At 32.4% G+C, this 22,977-nt stretch overlaps 1 protein-coding gene across 1 annotated transcript; it reads right to left on the bottom strand.

The window, feature by feature from the left end:
* Positions 1-12,234: 12,234 nt before the first annotated feature.
* On the bottom strand, positions 12,235-16,948 carry LOC133806981 (amino acid permease 3-like). The gene is made up of 7 exons (XM_062245078.1): positions 16,806-16,948; positions 14,430-14,556; positions 14,063-14,296; positions 13,848-13,941; positions 13,518-13,732; positions 13,272-13,411; positions 12,235-13,151 (listed from the first exon to the last, which is right to left on the bottom strand). The coding sequence occupies exons 1-7, from the start codon at positions 16,809-16,811 to the stop codon at positions 12,498-12,500; spliced, it is 1,470 nt and encodes a 489-aa protein (XP_062101062.1). The 5' UTR covers positions 16,812-16,948; the 3' UTR covers positions 12,235-12,497.
* Positions 16,949-22,977: the final 6,029 nt, after the last annotated feature.

Here is a 22,977-nt window from a genome sequence, read left to right as displayed (position 1 = left end):
ATTTTGGTACACATATCATTATTGATAATTTTTTAGTTCATCAAATTGATATCAATATTTAATATATTATACATATTTATAATATTTTTTGTATTATACATTTTTAAAGCATTTAAATTTGTTAATTCTTATGTATTGAAAAAATGATATAATATATAATGTAAGAAGAATGTATATATATATTGTATAACTTATTTTTTCAAAAGGGAAATTTCACTTTTTATACATACTAATATGTACAATTACAAAAAAATCTTAGCACTATTAACTTTTTCAAATTGATGCTAAACTTTTTCCTCATACCCAAAATACCCTTCTCATTTTTCCACACCCAAAAAATTCAACCTCAGCCTTCTCTCTCTATACGCTCGAGGTTTCTCTCTCTCATTCTCACAAAAATCCCCCAAAAACCGTCGAACCCCCACCTCTGTCGAGCCGTCAAGCCACCATCTCCGTCGAGCCGACGAGGCTGCATCTCTGTCGAGTTTTCGAGCCCCCACCTTCTCCCATTTCTCCATCGATCTCTAGACCCACGACGAACTCCCATTTTTCTGTCGAACCCGAGACCCACGGTGCATATTTCCTTCAAAGTTTTAAAAACAAAGGTAAAATCTTGAACCCAAGTCCATATTTACTTTATATTGTTGTTGAATCTGTGATTTGTGGAATGGGTTCATCGAAACTAGCTCGATAGGCTCGATAAAGGTTCGATAGAAGCTCGATTAATCTATGGCAATATATGAAACTAGCTCGATAGGCTCGATTATGGTTCGATAGTAGGCTCAATAGGGCAGTTTGAATGGTTCGATGGTGGATCGATAGGAGCTCGATGGATCTCTGGTACTAGAAGCTCGATTGATCCATGGCAATATATGAAACTAACTCGATAGGCTCGATTATGGTTTGATAGTAGGCTCGATAGGGCAGTTTGAACAGTTTGATGGTGGATCGATAGGAGCTCGATGGATCTCTGGTACTAGAAGCTCGATTGATCTATGGCAATATATGAAACTAACTCGATAGGCTCGGTTATGGTTTGATAGTAGGCTCGATAGGGCAGTTTGAATGGTTCGATGGTGGATCGATAGGAGCTCGATGGATCTGTGGTATTAGATTACAAGGGCTCGATAGGTTCGATAATGGTTCGATATTAGACTAAACTGTAGTTCGATGGTTATTTATGTAGACAGATTTTGCTAAGCTCGATAGATTTAGGTTGTTGATATTGCTCGATGGAACTCGATAGTTTCTTGATAGGGTATGTTGCAGCTCGATTATAGCTCGATAGAGCTCGATGACAACTTATTTCAGTGTTTTCATGAATTTTTTTTTTATTATGTTTAACATTCTGTTTATTTCAGTTTTTTGATGAATTTTTTTTGAATTTTTTCCTGATTATGTTTAACATTCTGTTTTCTTACCAAAAAAATTTCATGTGTTGTTGCAGATGCCTAAGTTGCTTGTTCCGTTCAGTGATCACTTTCCTGGTCGAGTGACATATCGGGGTAGTAGTACTTTAAATCACATTAAGACTAGGTTTTTGGAGCTCGGGCTGCTTGAAAGGGCTAAGGAATCCCCTTTCAAGCAGTTCTTTTTGGCTTCAGAGTTTAATTTCTCCGGAGTCTTGGTGCATCAACGGTTGCTGAGGAAAATCGCCAGCAACAACGAAGATGAGGTGCATTTTTTCTTGGGGTCGAAGTCTTGTAGATTCGGCATGGGAGAGTTTGCCCTGGTGACGGGGTTGAATTTCAGTACCTTGTCGTCACCAGAAGAGTTGGAAGGGCGTAATCTCAACGATCGGTTGATAAAGGAGTATTTCAACGATGCTAAGAAAGTAAAGCTCTCACAGGTGGACCCTGCTTTCAAGACTTGTACGGTTGTGGAAGATGTGTACAAGCTTGGTCTATGTTTGTTTGTTGAGGGGGTTCTGAATGCCATTGAGGGCAAGTTGCACATTTGGCGAGATATTCTGAAAATTGTTGAGGATGTAGAGTACTTCTTCAGCTATCCATGGGGGAAGTACTCTTATAGGAGGCTATTGCAGTCTTGTAAGAAGGACATGGTGAAGAAAAATGTCAACTATGATGCCAAGAAGGATGCCAAGGTGTAGCAAGAGTCCAAGTACAGTATGTATGGTTATGCCCCGGCCTTACAGTACTGGGCATATGAGGCTATCCAGCAGCTTGCGACGGAGCTTGTTGTGAGCTTGGGAAACATGGTCCCGAGGATGCTTAGTTGGTCGCATCGGAGGAACAAGGATTTCACCAAGTCCGTCATCGCACCGATGTTATTGAAGAAGAATGTAAGTTATATATATATTTTATCTATATGCTTATCTTTTATCATTATTTGAGTTAACCAAATATTTATGTTGTTTGCAATTGATTGTCCTTCCAATGTTGAAGCCTCGACCAGCAGAAAAAGACTATTATTTGTCTTTGACAAAGGGAGATCTTCCTCTTTATCCTAGGCTTGGCCAGGATCCCTCGGAGGAGGATGCGACTTTTGAGAAAATTGCGGAGGTAGTTTCTCAGGCAGCCGAGGCAGCCAAGATATTTGATGATGCTGCCCCGGGGGAGGAGGTTGCAGGTCCCACCCCTCCTATTGCCCCAGCCTCAGCCTTCGCCCCAACATCAGCCCCAGCCTCAACGTCAGCCCCAACACCAACCCCAACACCAGCCTCAGCCTCAGCCCCTAAGCTCGCTGACTTGATTGAGCGGTTGGACAGAGTCGAGGGTCGACAGGAGACCCTCCTGAAGAACCAGTCAGTGATCTTGGACGTAGTCAGTGATCTCGAATTGTTATTGAGCAATATCATTTTCATATCGAACCATTATTGAATTACTATCGAGTTATATCGAGCTTCAATTGAGCAATATCATTTTCATATCGAACCATTATTGAATTACTATCGAGTTATATCGAGCTTCAATTGAGCAATATCATTTTCATATCGAACCATTATCGAGCTACATATTATCGAGTTCATAACGAGTTTACATCAAGCTTAACATAACTTTTAAGAAAAATCAAATAAAAAAGGAGGGAAAATAAGCTAGGTTATTAATACAACAAGTCCAAATGGGAAAAAAGAGTTTATAGCCTAGCTTTAGCCGTGTTGTGGCCAAGACCACCACACATGCTACACTTGCGCTCTTTGCGAATGATTTCACCACTCGATGGGTAGCAGTTTGTCTTCCTTCTTCCCACCTTATTCTTCTTCGGTCGACCAACTGGTTGTTTTTCAACAAGAACCCCAACTTGCATTTTCTCTATATTCTCGGGAACTTCCCAATCATCCTCATTGCCAGTTGGGTAAATTGTTACTTTGTAAGACTCCCTCCACATCTCAGTAGTGTAATATGGTGAACACAGTGAGTGAATGTTGATACTGCGCAAGATGGCCGCAGCCACACCATGAACACAAAGGTAACCCATTATTTGAAACTGGCCACAAGAGCATGATTTGGTCATCAAATTCACCTCACCATCACCTTCTGGGTCTACCACATGAAATTCAAACTGTCCAAGAGGATGGACTTTCAAGTACCTTGCATCATCCGCAATGGTTGAGACATCTTTCTCATATATTGTTGCTAATTTGGATGTGCACTTCTCTACCTCCTCACAACGCGCGGCAAACCATGACTGAATTGTGAAACGAATGAATTCCACAAAAGTAGTGACTGGGAAGGTTCTTGCGTCTTTGGTTTTGTTGTTGAAACTTTCAGCGTAGTTGCTTGTCATTACATTGTATCGATTCCCAGGAAAGTAAGCACGAGTCCACTTATCGAAGCCAATACCCTCAAGATATTGAGCTATGGCAGGATCCATTTGCTTTATATTGTTGAAGAACATGTGAAATTTTGACTTCTGAAATGCATATGCCACATTCTACATCTCCTTGTAACAGTGATCGGTCTTGAACTTAGCGATTACATTCATACTTATGTGATGGTAGCATGCGCCGTGGTAGGCATCAGGGAAGACCAACTCAAGAGCATGAATAATGCTAGCATGCATGTCTGATACAAAAGACATATTATCAACAACTCCAATGGCTTCCTTCAATTTCATCATGAAATACTTCCAAGAAGCATGATTCTCACTGTCAACAATCACGAATGCAATTGGATAAATGTGGTTATTCGCATCCAATGCGACAGCACACAACATGTGGCCACCGTACCTTGACTTCAAGAAAGTGCCGTCCACACATATAACAGGACGACATGATGTAAATCCCCTTCTACAAACTCCGAGTAAGAAGAAATAGTAAAGAAAGCGACCGTCATCTGTGACAAAATCAGTTATTGTACGTGGATTCTTTTGTTGCAGCATGTGCAGGTAAGAAGGTAACTTGGAGTACGATTCTTCAGGTGTCCCCCTGACATAACCGAGTGCCTTCTCTCTGCATCTCCAATCCTTCATATAATTCATATCGATCCCAAAATTATTCTACATATCCTCCTTTATGCTGTTTGGTGGGTAGCTAGTGCCATCAGTAGCATATTTGTTCTTGATAAGGTGCCCAATGACATAAGGTGCTGCTTAACGGTGGTCTTTTTGTCGCAATTCTAGTGAGCAAGTATGCACACTATTATAAACAGTGATCTCAAACATCTCCGATCGCGCTACTTTTTTCCCTCTTATTCTCCAACCACAATCAGGATCCTTGCAGGTGATATACAACACATCAGTACCAGACTTCTTAACCATAAACTCAAAATTATTCTTCATTGCGAAGAGAGCCGCTTTGGTTTTCAATTCCATCTTGTTCTCAAATGTCTTCCCAAGATGTAATTCCCCCAACGCTACACCGGACGAGGGTGATTCAGAACGACTAGAAGCCATGATATCTTCTTTTGTAAACATGGGAGCACTCCATTTTCTGTGATCTTTTGTTGAACATATTGGAATGTTGCCTGTATAGTTATATTCTATTCCACCAAGACGACTAGAGCTAGTGCCAGGTGTTCGACGTCCTTGACTTGGTGGGTTTGCCCGTGCAATATGACGTATTGGTTGTTCTTGTGCTTGTTCTACTTGCAAATGTTCAGCTACTGGATCATCATTCACTGAATTGTATCCTAAGTCCTCATTGTGTTCAGCTACTGGATCGTCATTCACATAGGGGTTGTACTCATACTGGTGTCCCTCAGGTAACCAATAGGACATCCTAAAGTACTGGCTACTCCCTGAGGTCCGAGAGTGGAATATGGGTCTGCAATGACAATCTTTTTAACAGGAGTGACACACAAGGCCAACCTTTCTTTAGATGTTACTCCTAAGAATGCACGAACACCAAGATCACTTTCAACATGAACGGGTGTAAACGGTTGGTCGCCGCAAGTGTAAGGAACCTCCAATTTCAACTCATACATTTGTTTATCAACTTTAAGTTCCTTGTGCAATATGTCAAGAAGTTGCAAGTACGTTACAGTATCATCCATCGGTATCACCATGCATTGAGGGTCCTTGAAAATCCACTTATTCCCTTGTAATTCCAAAACACCATTGTAGGATACAAAAACGTAGACAATAGAGCCTGTGTTGGAAAAAAAAAACATTAACATTGTCAGGAAAACTGTCATTTTTTCATAAATTCATGAAAAAAGAACATTATCGAGCTTTATCGAGCTATCATTGAGCTTTATCGAGTTAGCATCGAGCTCTTATCGAGTTAGTATCGAGCTACCATTTCTTAAACCGAACATAAAACCTAACCAAAACCTCCATCGAACCCTGTCGAGCACATATTGAGAAAACCTAAACCTATCGAGCTATAATCGAGCTAAAATATTGTAGGGTCCAATCGAACCCTTATCAAGTTTCCATCGAGCACAATTGAGCAACAAAACCTAACCCTATCTAGCTATAATCGAGCTCACATCGAGCTAATTCGAGCTCATACAAGACCTTCTTCTACATACTATTGAGCTCATATCGAACCGTTATCGAGGTCCTATCGAGCAAAAAAGTTGCAGAAAACCCAAAAAAAGGTAGATCGCGAAATCTCTCTAAAAATCCCAAAAAATACACCAATATAGGCTCAGATTTGTTCAAAATAGCCAAAAAAATGTAAACAAATAATACCCAACACATAAAATGTACAATCTTATTACCCATGGTTTTTCTCCTCCAAAAACTCTCAAAATAGATGATGCCTTTGATATTAACGACTTCACAGAGACAATGGAGATGGCTAACAATGATTTTGACGAGAAAATTATACAAATTTGTAGGTTTTATGGATGATTTCGTGAGAATGAGAGAGAGAGAGGGAAGAGAAGGTTTTAAAATTTTTTGATATAATGGGAGGGGTATTTTGGGTATGAGAGGAATGTTTAGCATCAAATTGAAAATATTATTAGTGTTGTGATTTTTTGGTAATATTATGCATCATTAAGTATTAAAAGTGAAATTTCCCTTTCAAAATATCATGTCATACTCTTTTAAGGGACATATAAAAGAGTATATATAGATGCTCTAACATGTTAATAAGTTTAAAATAATAAAGAATATTAATATCTTATAATATTAATTTATTTTCGTTGTGTTATCATTTATCTTTTGTGCTAATCCTATGAGATAAAAGATAAAAAAAATGAAATTGTGATAATAGTTTCTCATATTTTCTATATAAAAAATAGAAAAAAGTATTAGTAATTTGATTTTTTTTTTATATATTTAAGATAGTTAGTGATATTTTAATATGTATGTGTATGTATAATTTCAGGTGAACTGACATAGCATTAAAAACTAGAAAAATTATGAAATGTATATTATAAAAAAATTATAATTTCCTTACTCAGATATTATATTCTTTTTTTAAAAAATTTATAAGTCACCGATAAATATAAAAGTTCTTTAAATATATATAGTAATATGTTATTATAAAACCGTGTGACGCGCATCTATATTTCCTAGTTTCTAATATAATATTGAATCATCTCTAACTCTAACGCTATAATTTAAAATTAGTATAATTTTTACACAATTTACACTACTACAAAAAAATGTTTTTTAGGACTCCCGCCCCGTGAGTCCTAAAAAGTGTTATTTTTATTTTTAAGAAATTAATTGGTGGGCTTTGAAGCCCAAAGCATGGTGTGGTAGCCGGCCGAGACCCACAACGAAGCCACCATTCAAAGGTGGTGGTTCGAAAAACAAACTACTGGGTTTTGAAGCCCAAGCCAAGGGAAATGTCATGGTGGCAGTGGTTTGGTTTGAAACGGCTCAGAAAATCTCGGATCTATGCTTGAAGGTTCGAAAATCACCATGGATTCCGACGAACATTGACTTCCAACTCCAGTGACCATTGAGTCTGATTCTTTAGTGGATTTTGAAGCCCAAGAAACAAGGAATATGGTGGTGTGGTGGTTCATCTCGTGGTGGCTCGAGGTGACCAGAAAGTGCTCGAAAAGTTTGGGAGAAACCCAAAATCGCAGAACTTCGAGTGCCCTGTTGAGGGCCTTAGGCCGTGTGTGAGAGGCTGGTCTTCGGGGGTTGGGGGTTTCGGGGGATGGCACATCGAATGGGCTGGCGCGTGGCAGTGGCCGGCGATGGGAGGGCGGCCCTGTAGAGACGACGTAGGGAGATAGGGAGAGAAAAAGAGGCTGAGTGATTTTTTTTATTTTTTTATTTAGTTATTAATAAAACTTTATTTTTTTTCTTTTCTGATTCATAATATATATAATAAAACTTTTGTTAAAAAAATTTATTCAAAATTTTAGGACACACATAAGTTTTTATGACTCGTATTACGTGTCCTAAAAGAAATTCTTTAAGGACTCTCAATGAGTGTCCTAAAAAGTCCATGAGTTATTTTTAAGGCTCGCATCTAGGTGAGTGCCATAAAAAAATATCTTAAAAATCTGTTTTTGTAGTAGTGTTACTAGAACTGTGTAACTTTTACATTATTTTTTTTTCCTTTATATCAACTTTTTTATCTCTCTCTTTCTTTAAATCTATTTCATTAGACTAAATATAATATTCTTTTACTTTTTTAATTACAAACAACATCATTAAAGGATAGATGAGAATTAATAGAGATAAAATTAGAATAAATTTTATCCAAAGGGAATCATTATAGGTAAAAGAGGTAATATACAAGAAGATTGTTATGGAACACAATATAGTGCGACATATGATGATCGGTATAATTTTTATATCAAATCCTTTATATTTTATTTTAAATTTGAATTTGGAAGACTTGATATTTAATTATATAAATTACTACTAAAATTATTTGGGAGAACTCAAGTGGTTAAATGTATAAGTACACGTGAGAGAGAGGGAAGAAGAAGATCAAATTCATTGTATCTAGCATCTTCCCAACACTCAATATATATATATATATATATATAAATATATATTTATATAAACATATAAACTTCTCAATAAATCCACACCTAGTGCTTAATACTGTGCTCTGTACATATATATATCATCAACTATATTTTGATAATTGATATTCTCCAAAATAGAGCATGTTGGAGCTGGCTACATTGTCTCATCATTCTTACACATATATTGCATCACGGTGAAGTCACCCAAAGTTTCTAACCTTATAATTAGTTCGTATAAATTCATTGGCTAGAAAATTATTTAATTTTTTCTTTTCCAATAAATCTAATTACCACTGCATATCTAAGTCATTTTTAAAGTAATACGCTTTGCTTTGTTCTTAAAACAAAATCATAACTTTAATTCAAGTTGAGTAAGGAATCTAATTGCACTCCCTTAAATCTTGGAGATTCTTCTTTCATTTGTCTAATACTAATTAAAAAAACAAAAAATAAGTGGGTGACTTTTTTTTTTCTTTATTAATGTCTTTTTTTAATTATTATATATAAAAAAAGCTAATAAAGTGGGGAAGCTAGGACTTTCCTAGAAACTAATCACATAATGAACAACAACCCACTAAATCTAAAGAACTAATAAGACCCTTCCAAAAAGATGATTTTAGATATATCGGCGGCCGATGACAAAACCCATGGAGGGCCTACCACCACTCTCCGGTGGCGGCCGGGCATTTCTTTCTTCTCCCACTAACTACTTCTCTTCCCTAAACAAATTAGATTATTACTTAATTTCTCTCTATATGACTATACATATATATATATATATATAACATCTACATACACATGTATTAATTATATATATAAATGTTAGAGTATAGATTAATTGACTAAGTGAATCACATATATTATTTTAATAACAATTCCTCGAATGATTTTCAAATATCATACCTATCTATATCTATATCTATATATATAAATATATATACACACGCTTTGTCAAGGTGCGCAATGAACAAACCACGTGTACAAATCTCTTATATTTCAATTGTATTATCACTAACAAATGGGATTATAATAGCTTGGTTAATCAAGGCACGCCACTGCATAATAATTTTATAGCTAATATTCCGCTTTAGGGTATTAATATATGATCATGAAAATCGTGATATTAATAATTATTTCCCTTAGGGTTGGTGTGAATTGTCCTCTTCTTCGCACAAATAATGGAAAGTTGGTATCCAATCTTTATTAATTAGAATCGCTTAGCTTAGCTAGTTCAGTTTTTGACCCGTTTTTACTGGTCATTGAGGTTGGAGCCATAGTAGTAAGATAGTAGCAGAGTAGGTATGAGTTATTGCAATCATTTTCACGTGTTAGTTTCATGGCTATAGCTACCACACAAATTGTCTAAAAAGACAATCAAAATTTTGATAGAATTAGAAATCCTTCCAAATCCCTTTTGAAGTTCCAATCAGTAATGATCTAAACGTTGCTTCCTTCATGGCTGGGAAAGAAGGAATCTTTCCTAATATAATTGGCCTAATAAAAGCAGCGTCCTTGCTTTTATAGGGACCTCTTTATGGCCTGAAATGCTTTCAGTTTGGTCATTTCAACATTTCAATATATAGTACAGTTTAATTTTATGGGTATCATATCTTACTTTATATACACTAATAAGTCCACTATGGTGGGGCTGAGACATTTATTTATTTATATATATATATACTTAAAATAACATTTTTTTTTCACCATTAGAAATAGTTAATAAAAGAAGCACACACAATATGATATATATCTTGGATCTTTCCCTTAAAGGTAACAACTATCTAATAATACAACTATGACCTTAGGCTGAGGCTGAGGCTGAGGCTGAGATGAATTTGGTCACTCTTGATTTTTAGGGTAGTGGGTTTCTCTGTGCGCCTTATAAGTGGTTCTTAATTATATGAATGGTTTACATACTACTATATTTATACACTAGGTTTGGTCAGAGATAGGGACTGTAAGAAGGATGGTTTGAAATGAAAAATGAAGAGTATCATCATTATTTTTTTTTTAAAATAAGAGAACATATTTGTCATCATATATAAAAAAAAAAGAAAAAGAATACTTAAATCTTTTTATTTGTGTGGTCATAAGTATATCATAATGGTACTACATCTTGGTAGGATTTTAAATCCTATCCATCTCCATATTGGTAGGATATTGCCCACTTTAAGCCAAAACCCTCATGGCCTCATCCTACTTTGGTTTGCACACTCAACAATCCTCCTCTCGAACAAAGTACTGCCTAACTTCCCCTCAAAATATCATCCATCTGTTTATTCTCTACCAACCAGATTTTTTTTCACTCCACTGCATTGGAGAGCACCATTGCCTCGAGAGCTTGCCCTATCCTAAGGCAAATTCTCTTCACGATGTTGGGTGAGGACATGTCTATGAAGAATCCAAAGCACACTAGTACCAATCTAATCGAGCTCATCCACGAATCCTATCACAATATTACTGAGGCTCACCACCTTCATTCGACATAATGAGGATTCATCCATATTGCGAACTTTGAAGGATGACTCTAAGGGGGCGTTTGGTAAAGGAGTAGGGAGTTAATGGGTGGGACTTTGTAGTGCACCCAATGTTGGTTTAATTTTTTAGATGCTAATGTTGAACTCTTTTGTGGGTCCCACACAACTTGTAAAAGGAAATATCAAACATTTGAAATGCTGAGTTTAAAATTGCGTAATCTTAAGCCCTTCTACAAATTCCAAAGACTACTGAACTCTTAAAATAAATACCCCTAATGCCACTATGCTAAAACCTTGGACACCACCACCTATACCTATCTCTACATTAGTATGATATTGTCCATTTTAAGCCTAAGCCCTCATGGAATTGCTCTTGGGTACATATTATACCCAAAATGCCTCCAACCAATAGAGATATTTGTCTATATACCCAAAATTCTCCCCATTTATAACTAATATGAGACTTTGGCTGCACACCCAACATATTTTTTCTTCTGGCAAAGAGGAAGTCCCCCTTCCCCAAAGTCAAATATATATATATATATATGTATATTATCAATGAAAGTGTCTAAAAGGATAGGCTGAAAAGAATTTTCAACCCATCTCCTCATCTGCAAGCCCTCTTGCCAAAAATACCTCTCCATTATTTTGGTGATAAGACATCTTATGATCTTAATTGTATGTTGGAATGAGTGACCCTTCACAATGAATGGTGATAATGTATTATATGTATGTCATTTAGTAGTATGTTAGGCCACTGTACAACCCCATCGCAGTGATAGTGAACATGTAATATTGTAAGTCGTGTATGAGTTAGTATTCTTTTTATTTTTAGTAAGGGGCTCTTCGACCCAAGTTTAGGTCTATATTTTCAAATTTTATAGCAATTTTTTTTTATCAAATATAAAATTTGATGTAGTGTACTCTGTAAAATTAGATATACCAAAATTAGTTCCGATATATTTCAGCTATAAAAACAAAAAGAAGACGTGTGTGTATAATGACAAAAAGATGATATATATTAAATGAAAACCTATAATGATGTATTCTGTATCAACTTTAGAGAAATGCTAAAGATATCATCTTCATCCTCACCCTAATAGTGGCCCAACACTCTAAAAGTGTGCAAATAAATATGGAGTCTCATATATTTAAATTAAAATAGATGAATGCTAAATTCATATTTGGAATCCTAGGTCAATCCCTTGATTTATCAATATCTTTGAAAGACTTGTTTTACAGTTTGATTGATTGGAGTGGATTATTTATAGCCAGAACTAAATTTATGTGTTGAAGAATCTATTGGCCAAAACAGTTTAGGTTATTATTATAACAGAGCAAAATAATTATTACTGAACAATTTAGACCAAAAATCACAATGAAAATATAATCTGAAGGCTTTCGAATTTTGGATAATAATACTTGAATCAGAGACTCATAATGCTTCAATTTCATTTACGTACATCCATACATGACTTCCTTTTCCCATAGACATAAAAAAAAAAAAAAACACAGAACTACCGACAGCAGCTATAACATCACCAATTCAGGCATGTTATATGAACATAAACTAGAATTGAAACACTTGGAGACCAATTCTTTGTTTTTTTTTTGGTGTGGAAATTCTTAAGTAATTAACTTTGGCAAAGTTAAACTTTCTTCCACATGATCAGTAGCTGGTGCTAAAGGGTTTATAGGATTTGAGATCAAGAACCACACCAGCTATTGAGCCAGCAGCAGCAGCCACGGTTATGATAAGGCAAGCCAGACTTAAAGTTTGGAGGCAAAGCCATCTGGTGCTCCACTTTGGTATCTTCTTTTGAGCTATGTACATCTCCACAGGGTAGTAAACGGTCAAAGGCCAGAATCCCAGAGCCCCAAGAAGCCCAACTATGTCGTTAAAGAAGGGTAGAAGCATGGAGATCACGGTTGTTATGATCACAAAAATGGTCCTCCAAACTAGTCTAAAGAAGTTCAGCCTATAAGGACTGCAACCCGGGATGGGGATTATGATTTCTTTGGTGATGAATTTGCTGTCAGGGTACATTTCTACTGCCTTTTTTTCCACGAAGGCGAAAAGGGGTTGGCAGTAGACTTGGTATGCGCCAACGAGGTGGATTACAATGGCTGCATTGGCTATGTCAAGGAGCCAGTAAGGATTGTAGAAACCAAAACCAGTGAGGAGATTTCCAGGGGACATGTCTCCAAAAGCAGCATAGCCCATACAACCACAGAGCATGTAGAAAAGAGTAGTCACTGATACACTAACTAAACTAGCTTTCTTCATTGTTTTGGCTTCTGATGGTGGGGACCTGACTGTGTCCTGTTTAAACACAGTTATACGGTACATAGTTAGTTTGACATGTTAAGAAAAAGAAAACAGTGAAGTTTTTTTTTTATTATTTGTTTCAAGGATTAAAGGAAGATGTGTTATGTTAGGTACCTGAATTTCGATGAGGATGATGGAGTAAGAGTATGCAAAAGCTATGTCACCAAGTGCTTGGAAGCTCCTCCAAATTTTCTGAGTTTGAGTCACCGTGCCAATGCTTATTCCAGTCATAGTTCCACTCATTTTTCCATTTTCTGGTGTTTAATATAAAGCCAAAAGAGTCAGTTAATGAAAAAAAACTAAGCTAATGCATAAAACACAAAGAAATAACGAGTGAGAGTGTTTTATTTTTATAAACACCTGCAACTTTAGCGATTCCAAGGCCGAGGCCAATCGTCGAGTATGTGAAGGACATGACTGCAGCAACAATGGATAGCCACCAAAGCTGATCAAAGTCTGGGATTTGAGAGAAGATGATTTGGGTTATCCCAAAAGCGATCATGTAAGGATTGCTGTTCATTTTACAAGGATTTTTCCCATCACTCTCGTGGAAGCAGTTAGACCTTTTGATTGCCCTGTTTTAACAACCATTAAGCCATAAACCAATCAGTCAAGATAAAATTTACAATACCATTTATAAAAATCCTCAATCAAATTTATACATGCAAGCAAAGTTTCATAAGTACTCACATCATGCTTATAGATGATGCTATAGTATAGCCAATGGCCACTCCACAAATATTCAGGTACTGGATTATCCCACAAAACTTGACCTTAGCTCCACCTGACAAAATCCAAATCCAAATCACGATATGAGAATCAAGTTTTGGTACTTTTTAAGAGATACTCACATCATAATCTCAGACTAAAATCAAAATAAAGCCAAATGTCATTCTTTTTTTTACCAAGATTTGTTCGAACTGCGTCCATGTAAGTGTAGTTTCTCTTGCCAGTAACAGTGTCACCAGAACGGTAGCAATCAGTGAGGAGGGTCGAAGTGTAGTAAGTTACAAAGGAGAACAAGAACATGACAGTAGGACCAGCAACCCATCCAAGCTGAGCAGTAGCCCAAGCTAAGGACAGAACCCCAGAACCAATCACAGCTGTTATTATGTGAGCACTAGCGGTCCAAACATTTCCTGGTTCATTAATATAAATGCCCAAACAGAGAAGGAAAAAAAAATGAGTACCCAGAACTAGAAACCGTTCAAATAATCAACTATCGATGTTTTTAAGGAATCCGAGAAAGAAAAAGAAAAAGAAAAAGCATACCAGTTCTCTTGAGACGTCCATCATCGTCAAAGCATTTGGAGCCGCCTTGTTGAGGAACATCGAGCGAAACATCAAACACTTGGCGATGTTGAAGCTGGTTCTTTCCAGTACCAACGTTTTCACCCATCTTTTGTTATAAAATTAAAAAGAGGGAAAACACAAAAGATATTATTAAACTTATCCTTTCTTTTATTTATTTATTTAATTACTTAAACAACACTAATGCCTTTGTCCAGAAAATCTCAAAGTTCGTGCACTTTTTACATGCAAAATCAATGAGAAAACAGAGGAAAAGAAGAAGAAGAAAAAAGGGTCTTCTTCTTAAATGGATTCAAGACTAGTTTCACTGACTATTAAACTCAACTGTATCAACGTAGACTCTACCGAAAATTCTTGACACACAAACCCAGACCACCCTCAGAAACCCAAATTGATTATGAATACGGGTTATAGTTATAGATATTAAAGAGGCTTAGAAAAACAGAGAACGGGAAACACAAGTTCGAAACTCTGTTCTCTTTCTTTCAGTGAGAAAATAAAAATAAAAACGAAAATGAAATTGGGTTTGAGATGATGTCGAAGGAGAAGAATGAGGGGATATATATACACAAGACAAGAGTATAGTATAGTGTTTGAAAGAAGAGTCTGACCCCCACGTGGTATTAATATTAAAGTGAGATTTTTTTTTATTTAATATTAAAAGCATAAAGATAATAATACGCGTCAACGACTAATATCATTTTCCGTGTATCGAAATTAAACAAACACTCCTGTTTTGACTAAACGAGGGAAGTGGGTTTTATCCTCTGTGATCTCTGAATTTGACAACATTTTATTATTGAGATATGACTCTCTTGAATCAATGAATATATTTCTTCAACTCTCAACGCCATGGCCATGACCCATGTGGTTCCCACTCTCGTCACTCTCTTTAGTTCTTGCGTAAAAACATGCCCTTTATACAGGGGTGGTTTTTTTTCTTTTTTAATTTTATTTTCAAACTTTATATATATATATATTTTAATCCAAAAAGTTATTTTTTTTTTATCATCTATGTCTGCAATTTTTCTATACTGTATTATATTATTAGTCTTAATGTAACTTTAATTTATGACTTTCTTCAACTTGCCTAATTAAGTGAAAATGGGACCTAAATATTCTAGGTACGACTATTTTGATGAATTCAAGACTTTATACATAGATTTTTAATTCTTATTAATATGACCAAAAATATAGATAAATATATTGTCAAAATTTTGTGTTGGTTAGAGAAAAAAAAAAGTAATAAATTTTAATTTTTTAAAAAATTACAGTTATTTTTTTTAACAAAAGTTAATTTATTTTACAAATTATATATATTAGAAAAAAAAACTATTTGAACAGGGATTCAAATTTTGTATAACATGTTTAGTTCAGATTAATAATTAATTTATTAAAAAGTTAATATTTTAATAATAAATATGATTAAACACGTATTCTAATGTAATTGATTAGACACGAAGACCCCTATTTTGGACAATAAATTTGAATCCTTTGTTTTTGTTTTCTACAACTCTAAAGATTTGGGACTTTAATTTTGTCTAGTTGGACACGTAGAAGTTGGTCAATGGTCAAGCTAAATAAGCATCACTTTCTTTATGTCAAAGAACTATTGTACCAAAAAAATGTTAAAACAAGTACATTATTAGGATTCAAAATATAAACGCAAGGGACTATACGAGTAATTATACTTCAAATATACACTCAAATACAATTAAGACTTAATGTTTTAACTATAGAAAATATTTATGTGTGTTCATATTTAAAGTGCACTATATACCAGAATGATAGGAAAAAAAAGTTATAGCTTTGTTTTTTTAAAAGAGAGTAAATTTAATTTGTGAAGAATAAAAAAAAAAGCAAATTCAATAAAAGGTGGAACGATTTTATTGGATATAATAAGTTTGCGTTTAAATAATAAGATTTCTCGATACTATTCTAATATATATATTCTTGATTTGGTGGGTGCACTTGTACATTTGACTAGAATTACTTATGTTTTTTTTTTCTCATGAAGGTTGAAGGAGTGTTCTTGCCATTTAGTTTAGATTATTCAATATAATACACATGTTAAAATCTTTTTTTTTAATTAATGGTACTCTACGTTTTTTTTTTAAATATAATTATTATGTGTATACGTACCAAACTATGACTAAATGTAACAACTATAACATGTACACATACTTAGAAGCATCGTATTTAGAAACTAATCAATAATTAATACGTATACATGCTAATTATATGAATACATATATATATATATATGGTAATATAAAAAACAAAAGGCTAATAATACAACTCTACTTAATTAAGATATATATATATATAATTACGTACCTTCATTAATTTGTGTTCTTGCTCTCTCTCCTTGGCTATTATATATCTGTTTTTTTTTTCTATGATCGATCGATCGATGGATGAAGCAAGAAAGGAGAGTAGTGTTATGCTGTGATGATAACTGGGTGCCTCTCTTCATCAAAGACCTTAGTTTATATATAGAGATTTCAAACAACATCAAAATTAATAAACTAATCAACGGCTAACTTTGAATCAAAGATTCCCACGTGTGTGGCTTCTCGTCCATTGTTACTGATGGAGAGAATATGGTTCTCCTCTCATTATTTTCAATACCAAAATATTAAAAAAAAAAAAAAGAGTATAAGCCAATCATAACATGGACAGCATATTATCAAATTATTATATTCATCAAAAAAATTATATGTTTTATTTATTATTATGCGATAGTGAAGTTAAAATAATCTGGCTAGAGATTAAGCTCTGGCCCTTTCTTTTTTTTTTTTTTCTGACCTATAAAATTACAAAAAATAAAATCATTCCCATTTGGTAGGTGGACAAAGCAGTATCTTATTCTTATCTTTTGTTCTCTATGACTGGAAATATAGATATTATCATTACACCAAAGCATTCAAGTGTTTATCTCCAATTTTTCAATTGCAACTATTTTTTATAGAAATATTATTATTATTATTATTATTATTATTATTATTATTATTATTCCCTTTCTATACATCGGCCGGCCACTTTTTATTTTCAGTTAAACTCGTGGCCTTTGCATTATCTATTGTTGATGAGGATTTGTTGAACTTCATTTTTGAGCCAACAAAGAACATGAATCTTGAGATCGAGATTTAAAAAAAATCTATTGAGTGAGTGTCAACCTAAAATCTATATTTTATTTAAAAAAAAACTTAATTATTTATATTATTTATTTTAACTAAGATGATCTAGCAATCGATGACCTCTAACGATGATATTAATCATTGCTAGAGATATCGCTCATCGCTAAAACCTCCAGCGATTAAGAAAATGGTTCTTGCGATTAGTATTGTTGTCGGTAGAAGTAGTAATTCTTTGTAATTATAAAAAATAAAATCTACCAGGATAATTATCTCAACAAAATGACACAAATCCAATTGTAGTTGGCTGACTAAATTAATAATTCCATATAATAATTATGATTAAATAAAATTTATTAAGTAATTATTATATATGAGAGGTTTAGATTAATATCCCAATTTAGGAGGTTCACGTAATTTGAGATTATTTTATTTACTCCATACATGTTTTTTCATCATTAACTAAACCCACTAAAGCCTTCCTAGTGGAGAGATTAAATTGTTGCTTAAATTTCCAGATACACTACTTTTTATATATAAAAATGTATATATACATGGCACTTTTAATAGTTACTTTAATATAAAGAGAAATCTACAAAAATGCACTAAAAGTTAAAAAAATATCTGAAAAATACGGTGCATTACAAAAATATGAAATTTTTGCATAAAAAAACGGAATGGCAAAATTGTAAATACGGAGTGGCAAAATCATAAATAAAAGCTGTAAAATACAATTTTTTGTGATCTACGTTTACAAACTAGTAAATATATGTTACAAACTTGTAAATATATGTTACGTGTTTGTAAATAATATAGAATTGTAGGTTTTTTTTTGTTTTTTTTTTTGTAAATAAAACTTACAAACAAATTCGTATCTAAATTTTTTATTTTTGTAACAATAGTTTACAAATTTAGTTTTACAACTAAGAAAGATATTTTTGTAACTAACATTTACGAAAATATTTTATAGTTAAGAAATCATAAACAAAATATACATAAAAATATTATACTTTTCCATATTGTTACAATATTATACCAAAAAATTACATGAACCATCATATTTATGCTATACAACTTAAAAATATAAATTTAAGATATTCATTATTTATAAAACACTTCATTGAATATAGTGGTGAAATACAATATTTTTTTAAAACAAGTTTTACATTTTTGTAACAACAATTTACAAAACTTATTTCACAACTAAAAAGTTTATTTTTGTATCTCATATTTACATAAATATTTATAAATTTATTTAACATGATTATTATAAAGATTTACAAAATTAATTTTTTAACTTTAAATATATTTTTGTAACAAAACTTGAAACTTTGATTAGATTATGATTTTGGTTTAACATTGAGTGTTGAGACTTAACTAGCTATGATTTAAAAAATATATATAATATTTTTATAAAGAATAATACTATTGTGATTATCTTTAACTATATATTGTAACATATAGTTGTTAATATTAATTTTAATTAACAGCATATTGTAATTTGTATAAATATTTATTTATTTTTTGAGTAATTGTATAAATATTAATATTAATTTTAATATTAATAAATATATTTATTTTAAATAAAAATAAATTAATCTATTTTATTTTATTGAAGGTAGTAACTATAATTATTATTACTTTTATTATTATATTATTTGATATGCCTAAATTATTATTAAAAATTAAGACAAAAAAATAAAAAAAAGGGTCAATAAATATATATATACACAGGTGGGGAAAGTAGTATTTTTGTAATTTATTAAACATACTGTACAAAACGAATTTTTTTTTATATTACGGTGGGAAATGTAATTATTTCTAATATTAATTATTGGATTAAGATCAATGGTTCATATTTATAACTTGTTTAGTGATGTATGGTATCCATCAACGGGTAATAATCATTGACAAGTTTTCTATATATATATATATATATATAAATCCTAAAAGTTGTGATGTTATGTAACAAGAATAATATATACGTATATATAATGTATTGGTGATAGGATCCGTAGAAAACGTTCTAGCTGTTAGAAATTGATTGAAAGAAAAAGCATAAACCAGTACTTAGGTTTTAGCTTTGACTATCCCACCCAAACTTAATGGGATTCACTAGAAAAGGTAATATAATTATGGAATGAAAAAATATATATGTATATAGATATATATATATATATATGTACATGAAGAAGCCAAATTTAAGACTGAGCTGAGATTCTCTTTCATAATTTCAGAGACCATTGATTTTGGGATAGTATGCTCTTAGAACGTGCATGACGGTCGACCAAATAAACTACTTTATTGATTATGATATAATAAGCTAGCTAAACCTAATTAAACTAATAAAAGCTATAGCAAGCTTATCATCATCACACAAACCTAGCCTATATATATATATAGCACTTTGGTTAATTATTAAGACCATATTGTTGTAAACTTTATTTAATTATATATATAGCTGTATATGCTTTGTGCATATAATTAGTGACCACTTAATAATCTTAATTACAATATAGTGTGAGAATAATTCTACTCCATCCACAACCATGGGTTAGTTTTAACTCAATAAATAATTTGTGTGCCGCAGACTATGAGCTAGCTACATATATAAAATAATTTTAGAAAAACGTCGGTTGTAGAAAAGTAGTGTAATGACATTATATATTCATATGTTCATGTATATAATTGAGACAAATTATGAGTAGTTGTCTGGTTTTGTCTCACTAATTTTTTTTCATAACTAGGTTTGAATTGAAGAAACGTGGTAATTATGTATACATAATTAATATAAATACAATAAGTAATAATTACTATGGATATACTATGAATGCAGCTGATGCACGTTTTGTGTTTGCTAGGCCAAACCAATGACCATTTCTGTGGTGACCCATCATCATATATATGAAGTGAAGTGCATGTATGTATGTATTAATTAAGAAGTTTGATAAGTATAAATGCCAAAACGTTTAGTCGGAAAGTGACCATTCAACCTTCACATTACCACACACAATAATATTTCAATAAATAATTTATTTATTTATTGCTTCTTCACTTAATAAACATTAATAATTTGCTTTCTTCATGATGGGGACTAATGTGTGTATATGAGAATTTAGAATGATAAAAAAGTGTCTTGATTGAAACAAATGGAATAATAATGTTAATTTATACTCAATAATTTTGATGTTAAAGCATATTTGACAAAGAGAAGAGCATCAAATTAATTATCTAACTTCAAATGTATATAATGGAGAAACAATAGTCCTACTAGTATAAGTATATAATTGATGGTAACTGCACTCTCTTTGACTATAAAATGTTCTCAACTAGTTCGAATTCTCGCATCCTTTAAAAGAGAAAATATATAAATATCTTTAACTTAATTTTGATAATATACATGGGTGTTTATACAATATATTAGTGATTGAAAAATAATAATAATAATATTTTGTACTAATTTTTTTTTTGGTTGGATGTAAAAAAAAAAATCCTATTCCAATAATTAATTCTGAATTATTAACTATTTATATGTTTCTCCCATATATATTTATGTTTTCTAATTTTTTTTCTCTCTTCCAACAAATTAAAATTAAAAAAAAAACTTTCATATTTGGATACCTATGTATATAGAATGAAGAGATAGGAAAGAATAAACTTTAATTATTTTATCGTTTCGTTCTACTATAAAGATAAATAAATAAAATTCTTAAAATTAATTAATTCTTTTTAAAATGTTAAATACCATACTATAAAATATTTTGTTTATATATATATAAAAAAAAATTGTACTTATCGGCACAACCGATTTTTTCTCCATTTATTTATATATTTGTAGTACGTGTCTTAAATGGAGTAAATATTACACATATATATTTATTAATTTTCTCAAAAATATATAATTAAATTACATTCATATATATATATATATATATATATATTTGTTACTTTCTTAAATTACATTCACACATACATATATAAAGTATAGGTAATTAGAAATTCTCCCTTAAATGATCCTCACCTTTCGATCGCTACTATATTATATATTTCGGTGTCCTAATTATACAACTAGCTACAACATATTATTTACTTCAAATAAAATATTCCTAATAATATATTGAAATTTGTATTAGTACAGCTGATACGCTCACTGAGACAAAATTTCAACTTATGCGCGACTACGATCAGTTGGATGATATATGGTCATTTTTGTATAAACAAGTTGTTCTATATTATTACATAAGAAACTAAGGGATTGTTAGAGGAGTGACTAAAGAACGACTTACTTATACAAAAAAACTACCTAAAAATGATAGTTAGTAGTTGCGTAAGCACTCAAGTCTTCGTCGATATATGAAGAGCAATTATAGAGTATGCACGACTTTTATTTTACAATGAGCGAATATTGCATGAAAATATTTAGTTGCACTGAAAAATAAGTTCATTATCTTAATAAAAAACGATTTATCTATACGAAGAACTACTTGAAAATGACAGATTGTAGTCACAAAAGAACTCAAGTCTTGGTCGATATATGAAAATTGACTGTAAAGTATGCACGACTTTTATTTTACAATGAACGAATATTGCATGAAAATATTTAGTCGCACTGAAAAATAAGTTCATTATCTTAATAAAAAACGATTTATCTATACGAAGATCACTACTAGAAAATTGCACTTAGATGACGCACATGAGACGACATTTTTAGTAGAATAGTCGTCTCATGTTAAAAGTAGAGATGAGACGACAGACTGTCTAAAACCGTCGTGCCATTCAAACCAAAGATTACATGAGATGACTGTTCTATAGAGACTGTTGTCATGTATCTACCTTTAACACGAGAAGATGGTTCTAATGGAAACGTTGTCTCAATGCAACCCAATTTTTTTGGCATTAATTAAATTTGTATATTTTAATATGAATTAATAAATATACTTAATCTATTATGCAAATATATTTATAAAAAATAAATAATAGTTAATAATTCAAATTTAAATTTAAAAGAGTTAATTAATATTAATTGTTAACTTATTTAATAATATTATATTAATAATACTAAAAGATAAAAATTAATTAAAAAAAAGTACTTCTATTAGTTATATATACTTCCATTAACGGTACTTTTAAATTATAACCATAATGTTTTTAAACTAATAAAATATAATATATAAAAAGAAATTGAAAAAAAAAATACTAACGTGTGAAAGAAACCCTCTCTTGTGCACAAGACAATAGCACAACCCTCTGCCATAACAGCGACCGGCGACAATCCAACAATCGACGACAACTAGGGAGAACGGCGACAGCCCAGGTGACGGCGGCGACGACGGATCCTTCCCTGCGTACGGGCAAACCCTAATCTGCTTGTG

The sequence above is a fragment of the Humulus lupulus genome, chromosome X, assembly GCF_963169125.1.
Source record: "Humulus lupulus chromosome X, drHumLupu1.1, whole genome shotgun sequence".
Classification (NCBI taxonomy): domain Eukaryota; kingdom Viridiplantae; phylum Streptophyta; class Magnoliopsida; order Rosales; family Cannabaceae; genus Humulus; species Humulus lupulus.
This window is presented reverse-complemented; position numbering and strand designations above follow the sequence as displayed.

Bases quoted from the DNA above. Each gene is read 5' to 3' on its own strand.
- LOC133806981 (XM_062245078.1), bottom strand. The intron at 13,942-14,062 runs GTAAAAAAAAGA...GGATTTTGTCAG, and splicing joins CGCAGTTCGAACAAATCTTG to GTGGAGCTAAGGTCAAGTTT. The intron at 13,412-13,517 runs GTGTTTATAAAA...ATTAAACACCAG, and splicing joins TGGAATCGCTAAAGTTGCAG to AAAATGGAAAAATGAGTGGA.